Raw genomic sequence first — 25,000 nt, 5'->3', positions numbered from 1 at the left:
AATCCGGAAGTAAATTGCGTGAAAAAAAGCAACAAACCAATGGAATCAACATCAGCAACAAAATATAAACACATCCAACAAACTACACAACTGAACTCACTCTATCTTGCCTGTCTCCTTCCCCGTACTTGAGTTGTTCCTGTTCAGTTGATCAATGCAGAGATTACTTTTCGCAGGGAATAGTTTCATTAATTACGACTGGTTTCTACTAAACAGAATAATTTTGACGCCCCTACAGTTTCAAAAGCAGACACTGACTTCGTAACACTTGACACATAATGCTGAAACACGAACATCGTCGAGGAACTTGCGAGGAAGCTTAACTACCTTTCTGGAACCACCATCAGAAGGTAGAAGTAGAAAGAAAGTGAAACATTGATAAAAATGTAGTAGCCTGGTGGCTGACTCATCGTGGATTGATGATAGGACAGCGAGAGCGAAAAAAGAATGCGCTATCTGATGAATGCTGGACATTTTTCAAACCGTGCAAAGGAATAGATGCATTTGCACAAAGAATGGGGATTCATTGAATCTGGTAGACCGGCGGCAACGACGTTTCTCAACGCAAAACAACGAAATAACCCGTTTCCTCTCACCCAACCAATTCGACCATCGATCAAGAAGCAACCCGAAAAACCTCATTAACAACCAACAATACTCTCATATACTACGAATATGAGCCAAGATAGCAGCGGTGCCGTGTGTGCCGTGTCTCAATTCTCACTCAACTCTCCCCAGAATTGCGATCACTTCTAGCCTGAGTCTTCCAAAACGTGTGCTTAGTGAAGTAAAAGGGGACGAAGAGTGGAAGCTGTGCAGAATTTCTTCTCTGCTCCGCTGCTGGTGAGCCGCGCGATGGCATGCAGATGTGTTAGTCGCCGTGTCAGCCAAAATTAGCCTTTTCGTAATCATTTTCGGGCAACAGTTGTTTTCGACAGTAGAAAAACCAAGAAACAAATGTTATACCGCATCGTTGAGCGCAAATGAGGAAGCACTTTTGGATGCAGCTGGGCCGTAAATAAAAAATCGATTCCAGTCGAATTGCGTCCAGCTGTTTGTTGTTTTTTTTTTAACAAGAAAGAAAGGCTATCTCGCTACAACAATGATTGTTGTGAACATGAACAATGACTCGCCACAACAATGAATTTAAACATCATGTACTGCATTGCACTATGTCAGCGAAAAAACACTTTCACCTGTCTATAGCACTCAGTTGATACAGAATCCATGTCGATAGCTTGATATAAGGATCTATTCTTCTGTAGTACGGGTAAGTAAGCGTAGATTTACGCAATTTCTTGATTGTCTCCTAGATTGTGTGATAAAAACATAGTGTATTAATTCTGCCTACTAATTCTGCATGCCAAAATACCTTCACTACTTGACAAAGTAGGCTTTTGTTGTAACATCCAGGCGCCACATCATGATTGTCTCTGGAGTGTATAATTATGGAAACTTATTGCATGTACACTATTTATTATGCAACACGTACGGGCACTTTTATTGTTGTTTCTCCTAAAAACAATAATAAATTATTCTAAAAGTGGCTCTCGGCCAACAGCTACTACTATCCGCACGCGAGTGCGGGCGCACGTCTTCCCGACACGAACAGATCTTTCATTTTTATTTCCATGTGTAAGTATTCACTACCGATCATTATCACACGACGATACGTTTAGGCAGAAAAGGGCGAAGGCACCTTGGCTCTATCCATCTAGCGACAATATGTTTGTGGATTCAATCTCGTCCCAGCAATGTGGAATGTATCGCCTGTACCTATCATCATCGGCATCACAGGACTCCCCTGGTACTTGACCCATGTGTCTAACTACACTGCGCACTGGGACATCATATCTTTTGCCACGGCCCCGGAACGTTGTACCTATTCTGTTTTATCACTGAGTGTCAATTCCGAGTGTCGGTCCTTCAATAGAAGGATATGGGAAAGGTTGGACCCGTTAACTCACACAGATAATGAGAAATAGAGATATAGATAGAGAGAGAGTGAGTGAATGAGTGAGGAAAGGATTGGGCAAGGGGTTATGTTTGGCTCGCGCTGCGGAAAGATGGATTCAGCATCACGATCTCCTCCTCGCTATCCTCCTCGCTGGTATCGGAGATGGGTTCCCGCTCGTCGTCAAAGTATGGCTGCAGCTCTGCGTGGTAGAATAATCGATCGATTGAAATGCGATGCGTGTGATTGGGGGGGCTACCTTCGTACATACTTTTGGTTGAAGCACGGAATAGCTCCGTCTCGTCGTCATCATCAAACAGCTTCCGGTTCAGTTCGCCCTTCTGCGGAAGCAGCGAAAAGTTGTAATAGTAGCGCGAGTTCCGGCGACGTGATTGAATATAGGTGAAGCAGAGGATGCCACCAGCGATGACACCGACAGCAGCACAACCGGCTAGGATGACGAAAAGTAACCGTGGCATGCCGAGGATGCGCTCATCGCGTGTCAACCGGAATACGATCCCGCTCATACCACCGAGCGGACCTTCGGCGATCGTTCTGAAAGTGATTCGTGTGAGCAACGGGTGGCCCATAGCGGTTATGGTGTGGATGATGATCACTTACTTCTCACCGGGCATATAACCGGAGGGTTTAGCGTGAATGACAATCTCCTTGTGTGCCGGTATACCATCGAAGTGGAACTTTCCAAGAGGACCCGTAGTACCAGTTGCCAGAACCTGATCGCGATGCTGCGCGTCGGTAACGTAGACCTTCGCGTTCGGCAACGGATGGTTCTCATCGTCCAGCACGATCCCTATGGCGTTCACGTGTGTGGAGAAAGTTTAAAATTCCGTCTTTCGAACTTACCGGTGGTTAATTACTTACCACTGACGAGTGGACTAAGCGCTACACCACCGTCTTGAGGGAAAATTTTCATGGTATCGCTCGGCTGCAGCACCGCGAACTCCTTGTGCTGCTCCGGGGCCGCGACGATACTCTCGCGTGGTCGTGCTGCCTCCTGCATACGAATAATGCCCAGATCGTGAATTTCACTGTCGTGCAGCGTCACCGGTACGATTTGGGACGTGTAGTTGTAGCAGCTGATTTCGATCTCCATCGATCCGGACGGTAGCACGATGCGGAAGTGCGCCATGTTCGGTGTCACCTTGTAGATCAGATTGTTACCGCGAACCCGCAGTATCGCCTCGCGAAGCGGTTTACCCTGCTCATCCTGCACGTAGCCTTGGATGCCGGTATCGATCAGCCGTAGAAACGCGACCATATGCTCCAGATTGTTGCGCCACACGGTGGCAATGTCGTGCTCGGGCGGCATCTTGCAGCAACCGAGCTGCACCGTGAATAGCGGTACCTCGTACAGCTTGTGCAATGCGTTGGTGACCCGGCGCGTTGCCTCAGTCTGGTGCAGCTGACCCGCATCGGCCATGCACGGTTGTTGGCTCTGATCCTGGAACTTGTGGCCCTTGATTTTCTCCGCAAATCGTGAGTAGATCGCCACCTGATCTTCCGTCTGTGGGTACCTGTAGATGTAGCACCACGAGTATAAGACCATTAGACCGAAGAAATGAAAAAAAAAACAAAACGACAGGGAAACCACTTACAATACATCGTGGCCACCGGCGGAGAAGGTGAGCGCTAGATCGTAGTGGTCCTCCTTCAGCATCCGCAGGAACATATCCTTTTCGTGGTCCGTTTCGGCGCTAAGCAGCTTATCGGCCAGTTCGTCCGTATGCAAGGTAGGATTGCATAAGGAACCGTTCGAGTTCGACTGGTACTGCTGCAGGATCTCCTCGAAGTTGTTCTTTACCGGCACAAAGTGCAGCACGGCATTTTGCAGTAATTTGATGAGCACCGGTTCCTTGATCGCGTACCCGGCCAGCACATGTCGTGCCAGATTGATCACCATCTCGCGGCCGACGGCCACGGTTTGGAAGAGGGAGGAGATAATCAGAATGTGTAGCTTCGTCTCTTCCGGTGTTCCAATCTGTGGAAAGCACAAGATGCAGGAAAAGTAAGATGGTTACCGCTCGTTGCCGCGATTGGCTGTTCGATGGAGGATACTCACGGAATCGGTCACCTTTATTGAGGGGTACGCCATAGACACCTCATTGCCGGCCAGTTCTAGCGAAACGGTTTTGTAATATTTGTTCTCGAGTTCGGCCATCGTTGCTTTCAACTCGGCATCAGTATGGTACCGTGTCTTGATGACGTTATCCAGCGTCCGGTAATCATACGCGGACGACCAGTGTTGAGGGTCGTTGCGCATAAGCTGAAAATCGACAATCACCGCCCGGTCCGCTTCCGGTTCGATGCGTATCTCGAGCGTCTGCGGTTCATAGCCATCGGCTTCGGCCGTTACATTGTACAGCCCGGGCAGTAGCATCCGGTAGAAGTCACCTTCGGCGGTGGTATAGGACCGGTGCTCCAGCTGGTTCACCTGAACGCTCGCTCGGCCCAACGGATGTCCGATGGTGCTGTGCACGTACCCCGTAATACCGTGCTGAGCCTGCTCAACATACTGCAGCAGCGCTTCCCGATTTTGCTTCCAATACTCGTGCAGCTGGGCAGCGGGCGGATACTTGTCACAGCCGACCTCGAGTGTGAGCTCGTACGCACCTCCGACGACATACGACCAATCCTGCATGCCACCGGTCACACTATACCATTGGGCGCCGTTTGTAATGCCATCGGGGAAGTGCTCCTGAATGTTGTTCTCGCTACACGGTTTGCCCAGCCGCATCGTCGTATGAGACTAAAAAGGGAATATTAAAATGCTCCATTAAGGAACTGTTGCGTTCCCACTTCTGCTACACGGGGCACGGTACTTACATTAGCATACACATGGGCCAGATACTGGAACAGCTCGTTCTCCTCCGTTGGATTAATGGCCGTGCGTCGGTTTCCCCCGCTGGTGTAAGCGAAATCCTTCGGCGAGTCATCGTACGGATAGTTGGCCACGAGTGCGCCACCGTGCAGATTCGCCGACAACACAAACGGTATCGACAGCGACCAGTTCATGACGGCCAGCGTTTCCGGTTCCTGGTGGATATTGTACTGGTTCCGTCCGAACTGATCGGGGAAGTTACGGTTCAGGTCGACGTTGTTGGCGTTCTGACGGCCCTTCAGCTGAACACGATCCTCGATACTAGCCATCTCGTAACCGTCTGGGTTCATGCTGAACAGCAAGTGGAGACGCGTCCGGTTGACCAGTTTCGTGACACGCGCCGTTTGGTTGTAGTTCTCGCACAGAAAGGTGGCCAGCAGGAGGAGCAGCTCGCGCCCGACGACCTCGTTGCCGTGCATGTTGGCAATGTATTTGACCTCCGGTTTTGCGGCCACGTGCTTACCGGGACCTTCCGTTATCTCCATCACCCACAGATCGCGGTCCTGCACCGACTTACCGATCGAATAGAGACGTGTGATCGACGGATAGTTTGACGCCAAATCGTGAATGTAGCTGAGTGAGTATATGAACAGCGGTGATATTAGCATCGGTAATATAGGAGGGAAAGCAACGGCGGCCATTAAACATACCTCACCATGGCCGTGTAATTGTGGTGCTTGAATTCGGGAGTTCTCACAAACCCATTGCCATCTAACGTTTCTCGCACGAGCCGTACCTGGTCCGCTTTGGAAGGAGCTGAAATTCAGAAGCATTACCTTGGTTACGTTCCGTACGAGACGAGGTCATCATCGTTTCGGTCGAGATAAATACTTCTCCTGTTCCTACTCTATTTGTTCTAGTAATCATTTGCTTAGAGTAAGTGTTTCCAGGATTAACTTATAATTAGGTAAAGTGGTTTTCACAGGCGATAAGCGCACTGAAGATGAGTGATCGGAACGATGGAGGTACACCATTGTTTTCATACAGGCTCAGGCAGGCAGATAGGCAGGCAAAAGGTACAATTCACAAAAGACACGAGGGAGGAGGGATAGACAATCAAAATGCATGACAAGCGGTTATGATTATAAATACGTTAGTGTGCTATAGAACAGATTGTACATAAGTTACCGGCTTCGTTTTTCAATCCAATGGAAAGACCTTAATCTTTCAGGCACTTACATGACTCACCGATCATTCACCAGTAAAAAAAAACAGTTACAGCCAGCTACCGTGTGTGTTGCTAAGTTTATTGGAAAGTCCCGTTTTTTCTTCTTCGCCCAGTCAAAGTGCAGCATGAGAAACAATTAACAAGAATTCACTGGAAATGGGGATTTGCTTACAAGACTGAAGATTTTCATTTGCTGACCACAATCTACGTGTCGCCGGAGCGCCGTGTAACGATTTGGAAGTGTCATATGTATAAATATATAAATATGTATATGGGGCGTATGTATTTTTCGGATAAGTGATCTAACATTTACAATATTTTCATTGCAGATGGATGCTTCTCCGTTTTTGGTGCATTTCCCCAGTTTGAATCGTATTTCTCTTCCTTTCTGTGATCTTATCCTTCTATGATTTTGCTTTGCAGGCATTTGCAGGCGCCAAACAAATCCATTCAAATGGACTTCCATTGGTAAAACCACGTTTCCTACCCAAAGGACGCCAGTAGTTACGAGGATCAGTTACAATAATTGCTTCTGAGGTGATCGGCTAAGGGTTACTTTACGATTAACATATACAGGCACAAACACACACACACACATACATGTACACGAATGTTTCGTTTCGTTTGTTGCCTTATTGTTCAATGTAGATAGAAGAAGTCTGTCAATGAGAGAAGCACAATACGAGGTTGGTTGGGTTTAGAACATCCCTATGCGATCTTTTGTGTGGTGCCTGTTACATTACAAACGGTTCAGAAGAAAACGTGTAACGTGTTGAATATACTCCGTGTAAGTGCAAACGGCCGCCGTTGGTCAAAGGGGACGGACGAGAGGGATATAGAAGGAAAATAGTAGTAAGTAGCTAACACACTTTCGTCCTCACGTGTGCATGTGGGGTGCCTTGAACACGTGTTTTCGCCCTTTATGGTCTTTCATTTCGGCTGGTGTTTATACACATCGTTTAACACAAACAACGATTAATAGTATTGCACTCCAAATGTGTACATGCGCCGATGGCGACAGAGAAATGGAATGTTGATATCTAGTTATTAAACTCAACCTGCACCAGTTAGTAGTAGTTGGTTAGATAAACAAAAAAGAACGGCTTTTAATTAGTAACAGTAGTGAGAAGATGGCAGGCCAGTAGTGTTAGTGGCTTGAGTGGCAGATTATCACTATCATATATTCGAGCAAGCGTTTCTTTTGTCGATTAGCGATTTGGTTGTTCGACTATCTGTTTCAGTTGTATGGGTCCCATCGAAACATACTTTGCCACCAAATGTGCCGTAACTGATAACGTGTTGTTAGTAGGCTATCGACTAGTAAACAGTGTGGTTAATTGCTAAAGTAAAATGTTATGAAATTAAATCCATCCATACCACACCCTTAAGAAAAGCTGCAAAGATTAGCGAAGAGCCCTTGCCATCACACAAACTGTACAAAAGTCCCCCTGTCCCGGTGGTCGATGGTCAAAAAGGAAGTCTTTTATCTTAGCCCCGTTGCAAATGCGAACCAAGCACAGCAGATGATGGTGGTTGTGGCTGGTAGTCGCCAGGCAGGTAGTTTGTTTAGATACCTTCAAGGTTGTCGTAGCTCTTCAGACTGAAGTTCACCACCAGTGGATGGTCATCGGTAACCTGTACTGCAACTTCCTCACTCGGGTGGAACCTACAAGCGTCGTGAGCGACATAGATGTTAGCAGCACGAAGCGGTCACCTGCGGTCGAAGTTTACACTTACCCAACGGCTTGAACGCGAATGTTGTACTTGCCGGGTACGAGAAGACGCCAGTACTCTCCACGATCGCTGGTGAGTACGTTACGGTTAATACCGTTAACGATGACTTCCGCATCCTTGATCGGATACCCGGCACTATCCGTGACCAAGCCTTTTACACCGACATGCACCAGTTTCATGTACTCGATCAAGCTGCGCTTGTTCTTGTTCCATTCCTTCGGCAGCTCCTTGGCCAGCGGGAACTTGCAGCAGCTCAGCTCCAGCGTAACCTCGAAGCAGTTGCTATAGACGTAATTGAAGTCCTGCATACCACCACTCAGTTCGTACCAGAAGGCGCCGTTTGTGATGCCGCTCTGGAAGGTTTCATTACAATCGTGTCCCTGGCGCATGACTGGATGGTTTTCGGCGTAAGTAAGGGCGGCATACTTGAAGAAGCGATTGTCCGGTGTCGGACTGTCCTCGCAGCACTCGTGGTGATGGCTGCCAAGGGGAATGAGGAAATCAAGAAATCAATTTTCATAACCAACGGCACCGGTATCAAAGGGCAACCTACATAGAATTGTCGTACGGGTAGCTGGCAACGACGGCACCGCCATGCAGGTTGGCGGACAGTACAAACGGATTGTTCTGAATCCAGTTCATCACCGCGGTCGTCTCCGGCTGCTGGTTTTGTAGCCGCAACCGTCTGGTATTTTTGTTATCGAACCGATCAGGAAAATCACGGTTCAAATCCACGTTAGCAGCATTGTACCGTCCCACGTAGCTCGAAGGAGACTCACAAACACCTTCCTGTAGGAGAAACGAACAACGAACAATCAAGACAAGTGTCAAGCTAATCATCGACCGAGTGCCACGCACAGCAGCCATTGAATTGGTTTCATTCGTTGCGTCTAATGATTATCCATATTCAACGGAAGCGCAGCTTCCATCAACCTGTATTCATCTGAAACGAGCAACCAACGAAGCGTGGGTGCTTCCTACACACCTGCTGTGTTAATGTCTTATCGCGCCATGGCGTGCGTCAATGCTGGAAAAAGGGGAAATTTCCCAGTCGATAGGAAACGGAGAGCATCCGTTTCAACTACTGCACCCACACATTGGTCGCAGCGTTTTGTCGTTGTCGTCCGTAATCATAACCGATTCTGATCAGAAAACAACACGACACCACATCCCGCCGGGTGCGGATTCGCAGGACGGAGAGCAGCACTGTGGGTGGTAACGTTTAGCATAAAATTTGCTTTCTTCGGTGGGCGTCCGCAATAAGATGTGACATCCAAAGAGCTCTAGGCATTACGTGGTAAGACGCTTTGGAAAAACGTTCACCATTCCATTGAAGGTGTTAGGGGATAAACGGGGATAGATTATCGCTGCTGGACGGTGAGCGGTTGATAAAGCGTTTATTCCAAGGATATGTAAAAGCGCTTCCAATTGGATACACTATCTTAGCACCATATGGATAGTACAGCTGCGACAAAAACATTTCGTTTCAATGCTTTCCGAGCTCGCCTACTTCACCATACGTATATTGTTGAATTATTTGTGTTGTGAAATGGCATTAACCGAACTGTATCTATGGTGCTATTCATGAGCATATCTGAACGATGGTTTTTTTTTAGTTATGCGGATTGATGGCTTCAAAAAAATAAATTTGCATGGTTAGAGTTTGGAATTCCCCACCTAGCCACCATCAAAGTGTTATCCGCTGTCTGGCAGTCGAAGCATAAAATTGAATGCTCCACTTCCACATGAACCCTGGCTCCACCGTGCGTCAAACAGTTGACAGTGTGCGTGCTCGACTCTGGACAGGAAAGTTACAGTCTGGCACGTCCATGCTCCGATTAACGATAAACCAGATGATTCATCAAATAATGCAAGCGACAAACACATTCGGCTGACAGTAGATAGGAAGTGTGATAATTGATCAACCCGCGACTGACACTTTAACAGAACTGTGGACAGGTTGAGCGACGAGTGTTGTGGTCGATGCACGCTATAGGTTGATGTGCCTTTTTCAACGGCAAGGCCTTCAGGGCTAGCAACTCTTCTTATCATATAACCTGCTGGCAACATCTTTTAACGTCAATGAACTAAGCGGACGCAAAAAGGTGCTAATTAAGTGTCCCGTTTGGCCCCGATCTCGCGATTGCTCTCACAAGCAACGATGGCGATGCCCTGTGAAGAAAGCAACGGCCACGTCATCATCGCCCTGTTCCATCGAGACCACAAGATGTTGATTGAAATATAATTTAATCGCAACGCCAAGCCGGCAACTCCTGACCTTGACGCAAGGTGCTGTGCACTTGACACGGCGTTCAGTGCGTTGTGGAGAACAAGCGGAACATAAACTGCATGCCGATCGAGCGTCACACCAGAAACTATCTCGACTGCATCGCTAATTAACTTTCTGCAAACGATCATCGACTGTATTTGGCGACGTAGGGATTATAACAGGGTACGTTGCAGCAAACATTCGTTACCAAGGAATCTATCGAAGAATATCGTGGTATCAGTGATCAGGATTTAATCTTCTTATTAAAAAAAGGTTAAAGATAAAAAATCCAATGTCAAATCCAATTTTCACATCATTATCACATAAAATAACTTCATACGATGCTTTATTTCAGCATCATCACTGAGTAGGGAACTAATTTGGCAGATATCAGCTCACTTTCCATTTTTGCATTTTCGAATAATCCATTCAAGTAGGGAAAGTACTGAAATGTCTGCCTTCAAATCGCAACACCTAATTTAGTCGTTTCTGTAGTTTTGGCGCAAATTGGTTCCCTGCATGTTAATTTAATCTATTCCGCAGTTCGATTTACACGAGCACAACAATGGATGGAATACATAGATGACTAGAACATGACCTTTGTAACTCCAGAACCTGGACCACCGGCGAATGGATGGCAATAGGCATTGTCACAGCTATGGTTCAACGCTTCAGCGTTAGGGAACTGATGACCTGCTGCCTATGTGAGATATTAGCGGATGTGCACGAAGTGAAAATTACTTCACACACGCTAACACCCTGCTTGACCTGATGCTGGGCCCATATGCCATGCCCGGTGGAGCACAAAAACAACCGGAACAAATAGAACGCAACGGTGGCTTTGTCATTTGGACCCGTGGATACTAGCCGCTTAGATTGATGGTTTAGTGGATAGGTTGCTTTGTGCATCTGCGGCTTACTGTGATGCTTAGTGAAAGCAGTGAAAGTGGTGTGCCCCAGAATCGCGCAACGTAGACATGTTCTGTGCGTTTATATCGGCATGGCCACAACGCACATGTTTAACCGAAAATCGGAATTACGGATCGCATTCAAGCGCAGGTAGGGACAAGGTGATGTAATGCGCTGCGCGTGGGAGACAACGTTTTTAAAGGCTGGACGAAGTAAATTCCCGGGTGACCGGTTTCCTGTCAGTATAACGGTTGGCACAGTCATACAGAGCGTGGAACTGATGACGAGTGAAAGGCACCTTGGCTATCAACAAGTTGTTCGCTTAAAGGCTCGAGATGAAGGAATAAGGCGAGCGAGCGAATGATCTGTTGAACTGTTTTACGTGCGCATAGTGGAGCATGATAACCTCCAGAAAGCAACATCTCTTCGTTTTGCTTCATTTGATGATGAATTCGTGATTACTCACGATGAATCGTGTCGTATCTTGCGGGAATAACCGCAGTAACGTTTGATATTTATTTTAATAGCAACATTATAGCATGCAGATAACATAATGGTCCCATTTCGTGGTCAGTAAAGGGACAAACACTAACGATTCACCGTATGCCAATGCTCCATCTGTTACGTTGCTGTTTACTGAGGCTGTATGAAAGCTCCTTGAGCGTTTGGTCTTTCCACCGTCTTTGACGTCATTACCGTGCGTTGGTGTGTGACTTCGGTTTGTGTCAGCCACCCACCATCCCACCCATTGTTAGACGGTGCTCGCGCACGGTAGTAGCTGCAATATGGAGAATCGAAAGGACACTACGCACTTACCCTGGACCGCTGGTATCCGTCGGGATTCATTGTAGGCATCAGGTAGATGGCAGTCTCGTTGACGAGAGTTCCGATCTCCGGGTCACGCTCGTAGTTGGCCAGCAGAAACTGGGCCAAGTACAGGAGCAGTTCGCGGCCGACCGTTTCGTCACCGTGCATATTGGCCACGTACTTAAACATGGGCATGAGCAGCGGCCTCGGCTGGTTCACGTTCGGGCGTATCTCGATCACGGACAGCGGCCGTCCTTCCCGTGACTGTCCGACCGTGTGCACCTTGGCCAGCTGCGGGTAATCCTTCTGCAGGTTGGCCAAAAAATCCAGCAGCTCGTCGTTGCTGCGGTAATGCGGTTGCTGGAGGAAGCTCTCGTCCTGCACGATTGACGTCGCCTTTGGCAGCGTGTAGCCGTTCGACATGGCCAATCCGCTGACCACCAGCAGGACCAGCATGGCCCGATTCATCTTCCCGACCAACATCTAGCCGAGAAGGAACACCTTCTGCAGGTGTGTTTTTCACGAGAAATTTCCTCCACACGGAAGTACTGTAGACTGTCGATTTCACTTGCTAACTCGGTTGAACTGGTGGTACACTACACGCTACACTCGTTAACCCCACGACGACGCGGAACAAACAACGGGACAACGATTTTCCACCCGCGGCGAGCAAAAACGGCATAGATTTCCCAATTACCCCACCACCACCCACACAGGCAGACGACAAAAGAAACACAAAAAAACACTGACAGATTTGACAGCGCCCCGTTGTCCCCCATATAGCCTGCTCACTATGGGAAAAGTAAGTTTTGGTAAAAATAAAGGGTAAAATACTAAAATCACGGAAAAGTAGTAATTGACCCAAAATACCACTATTTTTACATTTTTTATTGCAAAACCAGTAAAACCTATCATTTGCATTCCCTCTCACTTGCTTAAATTTTTGCATTGCCTGTTTTAAATGTTTGAAATGGGTCGTAGCTGAATGATACCGGTTAATTATTCAAGAGCTGCCTGTAATTGGTTGCTCATGAAAACCATAACCAAATAACGGATTCTGATTGCGCAGAAGATAAGACCAAGCTGGATGTACTGGAAGAACTTTTCTACCGAATTGAAGTGGACAATTTCAGTTCGGCTCAACGGCGGTAATGTGAGTTGCGATATGGTCACCAGCATTTCCTGTTCGGTGACCACTTGCTGAATTTCACACATCAGCCCATAAGCAACTGAAGCAAAGTGGCAAACACGCTGGCTTGGTCTCAGGCGATTGGCGCTGTTTTGCTGAAGCACGTTTTATCAATGGATCGATAAGATAGCGCCATCGAGCCTTTCGCCGCGTGTGACTGGTCGGAGAAACTGAAACACTGAAACTGCGACTGGTTTTGGTCTGTGTAGGTCCGAGACGGTTTCGCTATCGTTGTGCGGCCGGTTCCATTATTTATCAGTTATGAGCTGAGTCAACCGCGTGCTAACGCGAGACGCGCGTACTCGGTTTGAGTAAATATGCGCCAGAACGTTTTAGTGTGTTGGGCCGAGCGGGATTCGTACGTTTTAATACATCGGTGATGGACCCTTACCTGGGCTTGGCGCAGAGTAAATCGAAGCCCCGTAGTGTGCTCGATGGTTTTTCTAACCGTCATCTAACAGCCGTAAAAGGAGGGAGGTAAACTAGAAACGATCGTTTTCAGCGAACAGTGCGAATGATTCACTCAAACTCTTAATTCTTTCTAGCTACAGGCCTAGCCGCCCACCGATACGCACCAATAGAGTAAGCAATACAGTAAAGCAATGTTTTATAGATATAAGTAATAATCCAATGTTTCATTTCTCAAGCCTGTATCCACCTCATCGCTTGTAGAACCTTCTGAACATTATCGTCTCTTACAACAAGACCATTTGGCGCTGCTGAAGAAGCAGAAACAACTGGAGGAGAGCTACTCCTCGCTAGAAGAGCGATTCGATAAACTAAAACTGGAATACGAAACACTCCAGAGCGCGTACGAGGAGCTACAGGAGAACTATAGCGCTTCGTCACAGAAGAACTTTACAGCCGGCAAACTCCTCGTGTACTTAAAGTTGAAGCGACGAGCTGACAAAAGCGCGCTGGAGAACCGTAACATAATCAAAAGTAAGTATTCTCAGGATATGGCGGTGCTAGTGCTTATGGCGAACTGCTTTCTGGCTCTCTGTTCAGATGAGGCGTGCTTCAACACTTTTCTCAAGGATGTCATTATGGCCGATCATCCCCGGATACCGCGAGTTATCTACGAGTGCGTCAGTGTGCTGGAGTCGAATGAAAAGTTTCTAACCGTACCGGGTCTGTACCGTGTGTCGGGCGATTACAATGTGATCCAGAACCTGCGCTACGATATCAACGCGAACCAGTACAAGAAACTGCGGAAACTAAAGAGCCCCCATGAGGTGTGCGGTATCATTAAATTATTTCTACGCGAGCTGAAGGATCCTCTGGTGTCACTGCAGATGTGTTCGGAGATCATTTCGAGCGTAGAGGAGCTAAGTGAGTGTGATGCGCGAGATGCTAAGTGATTTTGTCGCTAATGTTCATTCTCGATCTCCATAGAATCCAACAAACGGGCAAAGGTATTGCAGCTCGTTAACGCGCTGGATGACCTTCGACTGCAGACGCTCAAGTTTCTAATGAAACATCTTCGCAAGTAAAATTCTATCTTTGTCAGGGATTGCATTTTTCCGACAACCGTTTGCAAATAAGATTATCTTTTCTTCTAGCGTGGCGAATACAGCGGAGAACGAAATGGACGCATACAGTCTGGGGCTGCTGATGAGCTCCTGCATCTTCAACGAAACGTTGGCGGATGTGTGTCCGGTGAAGTTTGAAAAGCAAAGTGCAGTACCACGCGAATGTATTGTTGTAATGATAGAGCACTATGAGATGATTTTTGAATAAAGGTCAACTTTGAGGACTCTTACTTGATAGCGACTGGCATTAGATAACTTTACAAGTGGTAGTACAAACTGTACGCATGCTCCTCCCTGCCGAATTATCAACATAGCACAAGCATTGCTTGAACTCAGTTCAAATAGTTCAATTTCGAAACAATTCTCCATAAATTCTAAATAATATGGTGCTGCAATTTGTATTTCACTAGGTGTACAGCTTGTTGTTATCATCAATGGCAGTTTTTTAAATCCATTTTCGGGTAGCAAATTGGTGCATTTTTCCGTTCCCCGCTGCATGCAGTGAGAATGTACTGGACGGTGTTTCTTCTGTTGGGAGTGATCATCTCGTTGTTGGCCCTTTTCGACTGGAAAGCGAAACGGTACGATAGCGTTCCAGGACCTCGACGATGGCCCTTTATTGGAAATGTCGTCTCATTTCTAGGTGTTGGTCCTGTCGGTAAGCAAATAGTTGTACACTAAATCGAAGTTGCAATTTATTGTGGTGTCTTCTCTGCCAGAGATATTTGCTCAACTGATCGCGCTCGGAAAGACGTACGGAAAGGTGTACAAGCTGGATTTCTTCTACGATTACACCATCGTCTATTCGTCGCCTGAGGCAGTTGAGGTGAGAAACCATAAACACCGTCCTGTTCCAGAGCACTGGAATCTTATACAAGATTGTTTTTTCTAGGCCATTGTAACATCACCCGTTTTAGCTGCCAAGTCACAGGATTACGATAAGGTGTCGGAATGGATCGGCAATGGCCTGCTCGTATCTCGAGGGCCCAAGTGGTTCAGCCGGCGGAAGGTTATCACGCCGGGGTTTCATTTCAAAATATTGGAGGACTTTGTACCGTCCTTTAACCGGCAGGCGGAAGCGTTCTGCCGCAAACTGGAAGCATTAGCGCGAGAACCCGGCCGCGAGGCGATCGATATCTTTCCGGAGCTGAAGCTGCTGACGCTCGGGATCATCTGTGAAACGGCCATGGGTGTGGACAGTGCAGAGGACACTGCTCAGCAGGCATACTACACCCGAATAGTGGAGGAATTAAGCTCCATTCTTTATTGGCGTATGTTCAACGTATTCGTTAACATTGACGCATTGTTCCGACTAACCAGCACGAGTCGTCGTTTCGACGAGCTAGTAAGGAAATCGTGGAACTTTACGCTCAATATGATCGATAAACGAAGGAAGATCAATGAAGAGACTCTGCGAGTCGCCAGCCCCGATGAGCGGAAAGATGAAACATATGGAAGGCATAAGAGAGCGTTGCTCGATACGCTGCTTGACGCCCGGATAGATGGTAAACCGTTGACGGATGATGACATACGGGAAGAGGTGGACACTTTTACATTTGCCGTAAGTAAACCATTCCGTAAGCGAATAATCCGGATAGGGATAATAACAGGAATTTCTTCTCGGTAGGGTCACGATACGACAGCATCAGCCATGACGTTTCTGCTATACAACGTCGCCAAGCATCCTGACGTTCAGGACCGGCTGTATGAAGAAATTCTGGATGAATTCGGGCCAGAGTCCACAGAACTAACTCTCAGGTATATGAAAATCAAAATTATAACGGATGGATAAGTGGTAAACCTCTGCTTTATTTTTGTTTTCGTTTCCAGTATGATTAACAATCTTCGTTACATGGATCTGGTTATCAAGGAATCGCTTCGATTGTATCCGCCAGTACCGATAATAGCACGTATTGCGACAGAAAATACAGAAGTATTGGGTGAACGAATAACACGCGGAACCAGCGTGGCTGTTGATATTTTCCTCATGCACCGGAGTGAAGAATATTTCCTCGATCCAGACCGATTTGATCCAACACGATTCGAAGGGATGCGCGATACCGATACGTTCAATCCCTACACGTACATACCGTTTAGTGCTGGCAGTCGGAACTGCATCGGACAAAAGTTTGCACAATACGAAATGAAAAGTGTGCTTGTGAAGATCCTGCAGCATTTTAGCGTGCGGTTGACACGGGAGAATTATGAGCCAACATTGAAAGCCGAAATCGTACTCAAACCCGCCACAGGACTGCCATTAAAATTCGTGAGAAGGCATTAGAGAAACCACAGCTGCTAGTTCATGAAGTAAAGTTGATTTTTTACCAGTTAATCTTTTTGTGTTCCTAAATGCCTATTGTATCGATATCACTAACCCCGTGCACAGACTTACATTCACAATGTGATATTATTTCGAATTTCTCAATGTGATTGACAGAAACACCATTCGCTCGTTTTTTCCTTGCCCTTCTTGTTTCATGTCGTTAGGCCAGATCCATTTACTCAGCGGTACGCGGAATAAAGCACAGATGCACGCCGTCAACTGGCTTCAGGACCAGTTCCATTTTTAACTTCGGCACAAAATTAGGATCTGGTAACTCCACCTTACATTCACGTAAAACCTTTGCCATCACTGTTTTCAGCTCGTTGAGAGCAAATTTCTGACCTGCAAGAAATGATTAACACAAATTTTATACAGTCATCATGTGGTAGAATGATTGGGGTGACTTACCAATGCAGTTACGACTTCCGGCGCTGAATGGAATGTACGAGAACGGGTTACGTGGCTCGGCCTGCTCAAACCTTTCGGGCAAAAACAACTCTGGCTGTGGGAAATAGTCAGGATTGTGATGCAACATATACACCCCGAGGGTAATTGTTGAGCCCTTCAGCATTCGGATACCGTTGAACGTCGTTTCTTTATCGATCGAGCGGGAATAATATGGAACCGGAGGAAACATGCGCAATGATTCCTTGATCACGAGCTCGAGATACTTGAGGTTGTTGATACATTGCTGATCGATCGGCTTTCCGGTTGGTATCTCAGCAATAATTTCTTCGTACACTCTCTGTTGTACATCAGGATATTTGGCACAGCAATAAAGAATGAAGGTGATAGCACTTGATGTAGTGTCATGACCCTGGAAAGATTGATGGTGGGTTGATCACTCTTCGTCGAAGAAATCATGTTGAGGTGCTTACCGCAAACATAAAATTGTTCACTTGACTGTAAACTTCCTGGTCGGTGAACTGGCGACCAGTTAAATCTGATCGCAACAAGATGTCCAACAGCGAAAGTCGTCCCTTTTCTGGTTTGTCATTGTCCGAGGCAGTAGCGAGCAACTTTGTTCGCCTTTTCCTGATGATCGACGAGGTGAATTCTTTGTTTATCTGTAGCGACTTTCGGTACACCGGGTAATGCTTAGTCCAGCGAAAGGTCCAATCTGAATAACCGAGTGGGTTATACATTCTCCAGAATGTTATATGACTCAGACTAGGACATGGAGGGCAAAAAAATCGAGTTAGGAAAGAATTGAAAGCCATGCACAATCGCAATTGACTGATTTCTACTTACTTTGAGACAGCACGCACGTATTCCGAATCCTTAATCTGCGCCTCACATTGCACGCCCATAGATGTCTCGAGGATGACGTCAAGTGTGTACAGCTTAGCTATGGGGAAGATATCCACCGGTTGGCCAGCAGTGGCCAGTAACTTACGCACCAGCACATCCGCTTGCTTCTCGAACACAGGCACATAACTATCGAGAATCTTGAAATGAAACGCTCCAGTGAGAGCACGCCGATTCGTGAACCAGCTGTTGCCATGGTCGAGCAGAATTCCATTACCTAGCCATTCCTGTGCAACATCATATTCGCTTGACTTGCGATTGTACTCGTTGGACGAAATGATGCGCTACAATGAGAATGGAAAAACGTATAGTCACTGCACCGAAGCGGATGAAAAGTGTGATGATCCAGCACCATTGCGCACAGCATGACCTTTTACCTACGTTCGGCCATGTGCGACCTTCAGCGTTAACACCTACCTCAATATCACTAGGTGAGGAAAATATTATCCAGGCTCTAGTCAGTAGATCCCTACGGACGGTTGTTCCGTATTGATGAAAGTTTTCCATCAGCTTATCAAACAATTCTAATCAACGCAGGAGAGGAATATGAGGTTTGAAGAACTTTTTGCAAGTGTAGAAATAAACTTACCGGCAGTGTCATAGCGTATCAATTCCAGTGCGTTGCCAAACAGAAATGAGAGGGATGGTCCCGGTTCCTTACTAATAGCACAATAGATTTTGTAACGAAAGACGATGAATCGCAGGCACAATCCAACGGCCGCGATGAGAAGCACATATGCAATCATTCTCGTTGAATGCTGGTTGATCTTCGACCAGGAACAATGCAGAACTGAGCTTGTTGTTAAAGAGAAGAGTACTCGGAGTCGCTGGTTCGTCGCTCATCGCTTACAACCACATGAGCAATAAAACTGGTTCGCGGTGTCCAGTAATGGAATCATTGTACCACAACTTTCATTTTAATTTTGTTTAAAGCAGGGATGTGAATAACAATGGTTTCAACGCATATCGTGCAATTCTGCAAATGTCCAGCCGGCTGGACATGACGTTCATTTCGGTATGCCGAAAATATGCAGTACATATTTAGAATAAACCAAAACGAAAAATGTATCAATTAAAACATTAAATATCAATACCATTTGTATTTCACAGGTAAATGTTATTTGCATGACAATAATAGAAAAGATAAGTGCCCTAGACTTAGCCCGAACAACCGTTGCATCACTGGTATCACCAGCAGTATATCCTAGTGAAGCATTGTCATAGCTGACCCTGAATTATTGTGAAAGTGATTTAAAATGCGAGATAGTGCAGAGACATGTTAAAGGCGTATGAAAAGATAGCTTGAAAATGGTTACCAAGAAAAGGTTCGACAGAACAACACTTTCTAACCGAACAACAAAGATTATTTGTTTCAAAATACTTAAGATTAATTATCATCCTACTGTTTATCTCGGATTAAAACGTAGATTGATGCCGTCAACTGGCTTCAGAATCAACTCCAATTTCAACTTCGGCACAAAATCTGGCTCTGATAACTCCACCTTACATTCACGTAAAACCTTTGCCATCACTGTTTTCAGCTCGTTGAGAGCAAATTTTTGACCTGCAAGGTATGATTAACACAAATTTTATATAGTCATCATGTGGAAGAATGATTGGGGTGACTTACCAATGCAGTTACGACTTCCGGCGCTGAATGGAATGTACGAGAACGGGTTACGCGACTCGGCTTGCGTGAACCTTTCGGGCAAAAACAACTCTGGCTGTGGGAAAAATTCTGGATTGTGATGCATCATGTATAAACCGATAACAACGCTTGATCCCTTCAGCATTCGGATACCGTTGAACGTCGTTTCTTTATCGATCGAGCGGGAATAATATGGAACCGGAGGAAACATGCGCAATGATTCCTTGATCACGAGCTCGAGATACTTGAGGTTGTTGATACATTGCTGATCGATCGGCTTTCCGGTTGGTATCTCAGCAATAATTTCTTCGTACACTCTCTGTTGTACATCAGGATATTTGGCACAGCAATAAAGAATGAAGGTGATAGCACTTGATGTAGTGTCATGACCCTGGAAAGATTGATGGTGGGTTGATCACTCTTCGTCGAAGAAATCATGTTGAGGTGCTTACCGCAAACATAAAATTGTTCACTTGACTGTAAACTTCCTGGTCGGTGAACTGGCGACCAGTTAAATCCGATCGCAACAAGATGTCCAACAGCGAAAGTCGTCCCTTTTCTGGTTTGTCCTTGTCCGAAGCAGTAGCAAGCAGCTCAACTCGTCGTTTCTTAATGACTGACGTAGTGAATTCTCTGTTTATCTGTAGCGACTTTCGGTACACCGAGTAATAATTAGTCCAGCGAAAGGTCCAATCTGAATAACCGAGTGGGTTATACATTCTCCAGAATGTTATATGACTCAGACTAGGACATGGAGGGCAAAAAAATCGAGTTAGGAAAGAATTGAAAGCCATGCACAATCGCAATTGACTGATTTCTACTTACTTTGAGACAGCACGCACGTATTCCGAATCCTTAATCTGCGCCTCACATTGCACGCCCATAGATGTCTCGAGGATGACGTCAAGTGTGTACAGCTTAGCTATGGGGAAGATATCCACCGGTTCACCAGCAGTGGCCAGTAACTTACGCACCAGCACATCCGCCTGCTCCTCGAACACAGGCACATAACTATCGAGAATCTTGAAATGAAACGCTCCAGTGAGAGCACGCCGATTCGTGAACCAGCTGTTGCCATGATCGAGCAGGATTCCATTTCCCAGCCATTCTTGTAGAATGTCGTAATCGTTCGACTTGCGATTGTACTCGTTGGACGAAATGATGCGCTACAATTAGAATGGAAAACATATATGGTCACTCCGAGGAAGTGGATGTAAAATTCAGCATTACTTTTCCTAATAAGCAATACTGAGCTTCACATCCACTTAAAGTATCCCCTACCTCAAGGTCGGTTGGTGAAGAGAATATCATCCAGCATTTGGTCAATATGTCTAGCCGAACGATCGTTCCGTAGCGATAAAAGTACTCCATAAGCTTATCGAAAAGTTCTAAACGACGATCCGAAATTTAGACAGAATTAAGGGTTTTAAGAGCTATTGCGGAATGATTATTAGATTTTTTAAACAGTAAAACTTACCTCCAGTGTCATAGCGCATCAATTCTAGTGCGTTGCCGAATATAAAGTTGACTGGAGGGCCCGGTACTTTGCCAACGGTACGATAGAGCTTGTAGCGAAAAGCGATGAATCGTAGGCAACATCCTAGTGCCACGATCAGAAGCACGAAAGCGATCATTCTCGTTGGAAGTACGTCGATCACCGGCAACAGGTAACGTAATACTGAGCTAGGCATTTGTTGAATGTGCTTCCTATGTACCAAGTTTGTTAGATGCCGCAACAGGCCCCTTCTGGCCTACAACCACATGCGTAGCAAAATCAGCAACCTACCCAACAACGTGACGATCCGCGCGATTACGGATTTTTAATGACTTTTACCGACGAACCTGGGTTTAAGCAACTGTGGTTTTTGTGCTATGTAGATACCCATTTCGCCATGAATCGGGGGTCTATACAAAAAAAAAAAAAAAAAAACTCGGTGAACTGTACATAGATCGCGATGAACAGAAGACGCTGTGAATAACATAATAACGAAACGAAAACGACGAAAATGAACGTGACTTGGTTAACAAATCGTAATGTGCATTCATTTTGTTTCTCAAACAAAAAAAGTTAGATATAAGAAAATAAGACTAATACCCCAAGCGTCGCACTAGGCGCATGGATTGCGTGTTGTGCCCATGTTACCGGTGCCGCTTGCGTTCTAGGCATTTTCACAAGTAATTGGGAAAATGATCATTTTCTCACCATTTCCAACCGACTGATCCCAGGAGGACACAGGAGTATAAATCAATCTCCATATGTATCTCGGATTCTGTGTGAACCTTCACCTAATGCGTGGGGAATGAAATAATAGAAAACCGGTAAAGCGGGAACCGAAGCGGAAGCACCAAGCCACCGATCCTCTACACGTGTGTTCTATGGCGCCGACTATTTGAATAACTTTGTGAATAATATGTGTCTAACACTACCAAGAGGTTAGTATTAGTGACAGTCAAGTTCGTATAATGCCGACCTTCCGCCATGAGTAGTGATCGTGAATCGGTAATGTTGTTGTTTTTAGCTCTTTTCTAGTGCGACGATCAACTGTACGACGATCAACATCAGTATGTGACCGGTCGGCATCGCACAAGGTTGTGGTTCAGCGCGTTGCTCGATTGTACCTTTGGTGGCATTTTCTATCTTGTCATCCAGGTGTGAACAGGTGTTTTGCCGACGGAGCACCATGTCATCGTTAGTTATTGTTTCGAGTGGCATAGTGATGCTGGTGACAGTTGTTTTGTGGTGGGTTGTGCGACACTTTGGCAGCGCTCTTCGTTATGCCGGAAAGCTCGGAGGACCCGTGGCATACCCACTGGTAGGCAATGGGTTGCTTTTTCTCTTCAAAACACCCGCTGGTAAGTAGCATCATCACCAGGATCTCACAAAAAAAAAAACGACAACGATTGATCAAGGACAACGGTTGATCAAGGTCGATCACAAGTGCATTCATCAATTCAGTGAAATGTTAAGCCGATATTCTGTGTCCTGTTCTCCAACGATAGAGTTTCTGTTGCGGCTTGGATCCCTAGTCGAGGAGTATGGTCAATGTTTTCGCCTATGGCTTGGCACACAACTCATAGTAGTGAGCACGGACCCGAAGGACATTGAGGTATGAACCGGTATGGGCGATCACTCGCCCACATACACCCTTACACAGTTGTGAATTTCACCCGACTAGTACACGCAAGCGATGTAGCACGTGATGAGTAAACTCAACAACATGACCTCTTTAAGCACTAAATAAATACGCGAAGGGATTGTTTGATTACTTTGCATAGCACGTGTGCCCAGGTACTTGCCTGTTCCGTCTTGCCTAGGCAAGCCCTGTTTTTCTGCTAAGCTGCTGAGCACTGCTCTCAAATGGTTTCTTCAACCATAAAGATTACAAATTATATAATCAGCGATCGTCAGTGGTGCGAACGAATTATCGCGAATTGAATTGCGTTCATTTTGTGAATTTTTTTTTTAAATATTCAATCTTCGTTCTGAGAAGCACTATATGTAGGAATCAGTGAGCTCAATTAGCTACACACGGAAGCCCCTTCGCGTTAGCTTGCACATTACCACGTTCTAAATAATTACGATCGCAAGGCCTTCTCAGCTGCTTCGTTAATGTTACCGGACAACCTTTGACTCTGGTTCTCTCTATAACAGGTTCTTCTCAGCAGTTCCAAATATATCAATAAATCAGGTGAATACGACTTCATAAAGCCTTGGCTAGGGGACGGTTTGCTAATCAGCAGCGGACGTAAATGGCAGGCCCGCCGGAAAGTGATAACACCATCATTTCACTTCAAGATCCTCGATCAGTTTGTGGAAATCTTCGATCAGCAGGGGTCCACGTTGGTTGACATACTGCACCTGTTTGCGAAATCAGGCGAAACGTTCGATGTTTTCCCCCTGGTGACCCTGTACGCTTTGGATGTGATAAGCGGTGAGCGGCTATTAAAGGCATATTTAACGGGTGCGATAAATTAATGATCATTGTTTCGAACGCTTTCGTCGCTTAGAATCGGCCATGGGTACCAAAGTGAACGCTCAAATCAACTCGGAATCAGAATACGTGAAGGCAGTGAAAGAGTTAGTATGGCTTGTCCTGTTCGAACTGGAATGGGCCAATTTCCTACTGACGTAATTCTGCCATTGTTTCGTTCCTTTTCTTCACAGAATAACGAATCTAATACAATACCGATTCTATGACTTTTTGCTACGCTATGATTTTTTCTTCCGTTTATCGGCAAACCGACGCAAACAGCTGAAGACGCTGGCGATTTTGCACGGCTATACCGATAGCGTGATCAGTGCGAGACGCAAGGAATTGACGAAAAAGTCGTTGAACGGTGCTGGTGACGCAGTTCAAGCGATCGATGACGATGTTGGTTCGAAGAAGCGTATGGCCTTCCTGGATTTGCTGTTACAGTCAACGATCGACGGAAGACCACTGACGGATTTGGAGCTCCGTGAGGAGGTGGATACTTTCATGTTCGAGGGGCATGATACTACGACGAGCGCGATAAGCTTTCTTTTCTATAGCTTGGCCTACAATCCCCACGTGCAGCAAAAGGTGTTCGAGGAAGTACGGAACATCATCGGTGATGATCGATCCGAACCCATTACCATGGCTAAGCTGAATGAAATGCACTACTTGGAACTGGTCATTAAGGAGACACTTCGCTTGTATCCCTCTGTGCCGATGTTTGGAAGGAAAATGATGGAAAACACCGAGATCAGTAAGAGAGCCCTAAAGTTCTCTTTGTAACAACCGCTGAACATTTGCTTCGTTTTACAGATGGAAAAATATTTCCCAGTGGCGCAAACGTGATCGTGATGCCATTTTTCTTGGGACGTAATCCGAAGCATTTCCCGGATCCGCTGGTATTCGATCCGGAGCGGTTCAACGTGGAGACGTCGGCAGAGAAGACGAACCCGTACCAGTATATTCCGTTCAGTGCCGGGCCGCGGAACTGTATCGGTCAAAAGTTTGCAATGCTGGAGATTAAGAGTGTGGCCAGCAAAGTGATTCGCCAATACGAGCTACTACCGCCGGCCGAGCCACAAAACATTTCGTTCATTGCGGAACTGATTTTGCGTCCAGAACATGGAATACCCTTACGCGTGAGGACTCGCACGGATTTTGTGAGCAGTGATGTTTACTGAATCTGTTGTAAAGAACCGTTTTGAGTAATGGTGACAATTTTGTGTTAATGAATCATCAATGCTGCAAGCGTGCCATTGAATGTTTTGCGGGTGTTCAGGCGAAAC

The 25,000-nt window shown here is 46.1% G+C and overlaps 6 protein-coding genes across 8 annotated transcripts in view; 3 read left to right on the top strand and 3 right to left on the bottom strand.

Annotated features, from left to right (window-relative positions):
- The window catches only part of LOC125948329 (protein krasavietz), an 8,852-nt gene extending 8,757 nt beyond the window's left edge, over positions 1-95 (top strand). For all 3 annotated transcript variants that reach the window (XM_049674273.1, XM_049674271.1, XM_049674272.1), the window contains one exon: positions 1-95. This exon is cut by the window's left edge and continues 549 nt beyond it. The gene's annotated coding sequence lies outside the window, so the exon portion shown is untranslated.
- Positions 96-1,280: 1,185 nt separating this feature from the next.
- Positions 1,281-12,447, bottom strand: LOC125948319 (carboxypeptidase D). Its single transcript, XM_049674259.1, has 12 exons — positions 11,750-12,447; positions 8,309-8,544; positions 7,759-8,235; positions 7,596-7,687; positions 5,504-5,609; positions 4,799-5,426; positions 4,035-4,721; positions 3,571-3,953; positions 2,837-3,489; positions 2,576-2,765; positions 2,226-2,509; positions 1,281-2,156 (listed from the first exon to the last, which is right to left on the bottom strand). Exons 1-12 carry the CDS (start codon positions 12,221-12,223, stop codon positions 2,041-2,043), a joined length of 4,326 nt encoding a protein of 1,441 aa, XP_049530216.1. The 5' UTR covers positions 12,224-12,447; the 3' UTR covers positions 1,281-2,040.
- A 356-nt stretch (positions 12,448-12,803) lies between these two features.
- On the top strand, positions 12,804-16,742 carry LOC125948334 (cytochrome P450 4d2-like). Its single transcript, XM_049674278.1, has 11 exons — positions 12,804-13,406; positions 13,481-13,511; positions 13,577-13,871; positions 13,938-14,261; positions 14,325-14,418; positions 14,492-14,607; positions 14,964-15,119; positions 15,181-15,287; positions 15,354-16,022; positions 16,089-16,219; positions 16,292-16,742. Exons 1-11 carry the CDS (start codon positions 13,309-13,311, stop codon positions 16,740-16,742), a joined length of 2,472 nt encoding a protein of 823 aa, XP_049530235.1. The 5' UTR covers positions 12,804-13,308.
- Positions 16,743-16,756: 14 nt separating this feature from the next.
- Positions 16,757-18,867, bottom strand: LOC125948326 (cytochrome P450 4d2-like). The gene is made up of 6 exons (XM_049674268.1): positions 18,682-18,867; positions 18,510-18,616; positions 18,036-18,376; positions 17,663-17,954; positions 17,193-17,601; positions 16,757-17,126 (listed from the first exon to the last, which is right to left on the bottom strand). Exons 1-6 carry the CDS (start codon positions 18,836-18,838, stop codon positions 16,960-16,962), a joined length of 1,473 nt encoding a protein of 490 aa, XP_049530225.1. The 5' UTR covers positions 18,839-18,867; the 3' UTR covers positions 16,757-16,959.
- A 291-nt stretch (positions 18,868-19,158) lies between these two features.
- On the bottom strand, positions 19,159-21,426 carry LOC125948324 (cytochrome P450 4d2-like). The gene is made up of 6 exons (XM_049674266.1): positions 21,218-21,426; positions 21,022-21,128; positions 20,566-20,906; positions 20,193-20,484; positions 19,723-20,131; positions 19,159-19,656 (listed from the first exon to the last, which is right to left on the bottom strand). The coding sequence occupies exons 1-6, from the start codon at positions 21,372-21,374 to the stop codon at positions 19,499-19,501; spliced, it is 1,464 nt and encodes a 487-aa protein (XP_049530223.1). The 5' UTR covers positions 21,375-21,426; the 3' UTR covers positions 19,159-19,498.
- Positions 21,427-22,219: 793 nt separating this feature from the next.
- LOC125951715 (cytochrome P450 4d1-like) lies at positions 22,220-24,895 on the top strand. The gene is made up of 5 exons (XM_049680699.1): positions 22,220-22,240; positions 23,393-23,672; positions 23,749-23,818; positions 23,906-24,468; positions 24,528-24,895. Exons 1-5 carry the CDS (start codon positions 22,220-22,222, stop codon positions 24,893-24,895), a joined length of 1,302 nt encoding a protein of 433 aa, XP_049536656.1.
- The last annotated feature ends 105 nt before the right edge of the window (positions 24,896-25,000 follow it).

Source organism: Anopheles darlingi, chromosome 2, assembly GCF_943734745.1.
Source record: "Anopheles darlingi chromosome 2, idAnoDarlMG_H_01, whole genome shotgun sequence".
Classification (NCBI taxonomy): Eukaryota; Metazoa; Arthropoda; class Insecta; order Diptera; family Culicidae; genus Anopheles; species Anopheles darlingi.
This window is presented reverse-complemented; position numbering and strand designations above follow the sequence as displayed.

What these genes read in the sequence shown, in the direction of transcription:
- LOC125948334 (XM_049674278.1), top strand. Translation starts at nt 13,309, where the DNA reads ATGGACCCTTACCTGGGCTTGGCGCAGAGTAAATCGAAGCCCCGTAGT. An exon ending in ACAGCCGTAAAAGGAGGGAG is followed by an intron (nt 13,407 to 13,480) that starts GTAAACTAGAAA and finishes TTCTAGCTACAG; the next exon opens with GCCTAGCCGCCCACCGATAC. An exon ending in GAACCGTAACATAATCAAAA is followed by an intron (nt 13,872 to 13,937) that starts GTAAGTATTCTC and finishes CTCTCTGTTCAG; the next exon opens with ATGAGGCGTGCTTCAACACT.
- LOC125951715 (XM_049680699.1), top strand. Translation starts at nt 22,220, where the DNA reads ATGAGTAGTGATCGTGAATCG. An exon ending in TGAGTAGTGATCGTGAATCG is followed by an intron (nt 22,241 to 23,392) that starts GTAATGTTGTTG and finishes TCTCTATAACAG; the next exon opens with GTTCTTCTCAGCAGTTCCAA. An exon ending in GATGGAAAACACCGAGATCA is followed by an intron (nt 24,469 to 24,527) that starts GTAAGAGAGCCC and finishes TTCGTTTTACAG; the next exon opens with ATGGAAAAATATTTCCCAGT.
- LOC125948326 (XM_049674268.1), bottom strand. Translation starts at nt 18,838, where the DNA reads ATGATTGCATATGTGCTTCTCATCGCGGCCGTTGGATTGTGCCTGCGA. An exon ending in CCTCACCTAGTGATATTGAG is followed by an intron (nt 18,377 to 18,509) that starts GTAGGTGTTAAC and finishes TTCTCATTGTAG; the next exon opens with CGCATCATTTCGTCCAACGA. An exon ending in TACGTGCGTGCTGTCTCAAA is followed by an intron (nt 17,955 to 18,035) that starts GTAAGTAGAAAT and finishes TCCATGTCCTAG; the next exon opens with TCTGAGTCATATAACATTCT.
- LOC125948319 (XM_049674259.1), bottom strand. Translation starts at nt 12,223, where the DNA reads ATGTTGGTCGGGAAGATGAATCGGGCCATGCTGGTCCTGCTGGTGGTC. An exon ending in TACCCGTACGACAATTCTAT is followed by an intron (nt 8,236 to 8,308) that starts GTAGGTTGCCCT and finishes TCCCCTTGGCAG; the next exon opens with CCATCACCACGAGTGCTGCG. An exon ending in GAGCTACGACAACCTTGAAG is followed by an intron (nt 5,610 to 7,595) that starts GTATCTAAACAA and finishes TCTGAATTTCAG; the next exon opens with CTCCTTCCAAAGCGGACCAG.
- LOC125948324 (XM_049674266.1), bottom strand. Translation starts at nt 21,374, where the DNA reads ATGATCGCTTTCGTGCTTCTGATCGTGGCACTAGGATGTTGCCTACGA. An exon ending in TACGTGCGTGCTGTCTCAAA is followed by an intron (nt 20,485 to 20,565) that starts GTAAGTAGAAAT and finishes TCCATGTCCTAG; the next exon opens with TCTGAGTCATATAACATTCT. An exon ending in CGGAAGTCGTAACTGCATTG is followed by an intron (nt 19,657 to 19,722) that starts GTAAGTCACCCC and finishes CATACCTTGCAG; the next exon opens with GTCAAAAATTTGCTCTCAAC.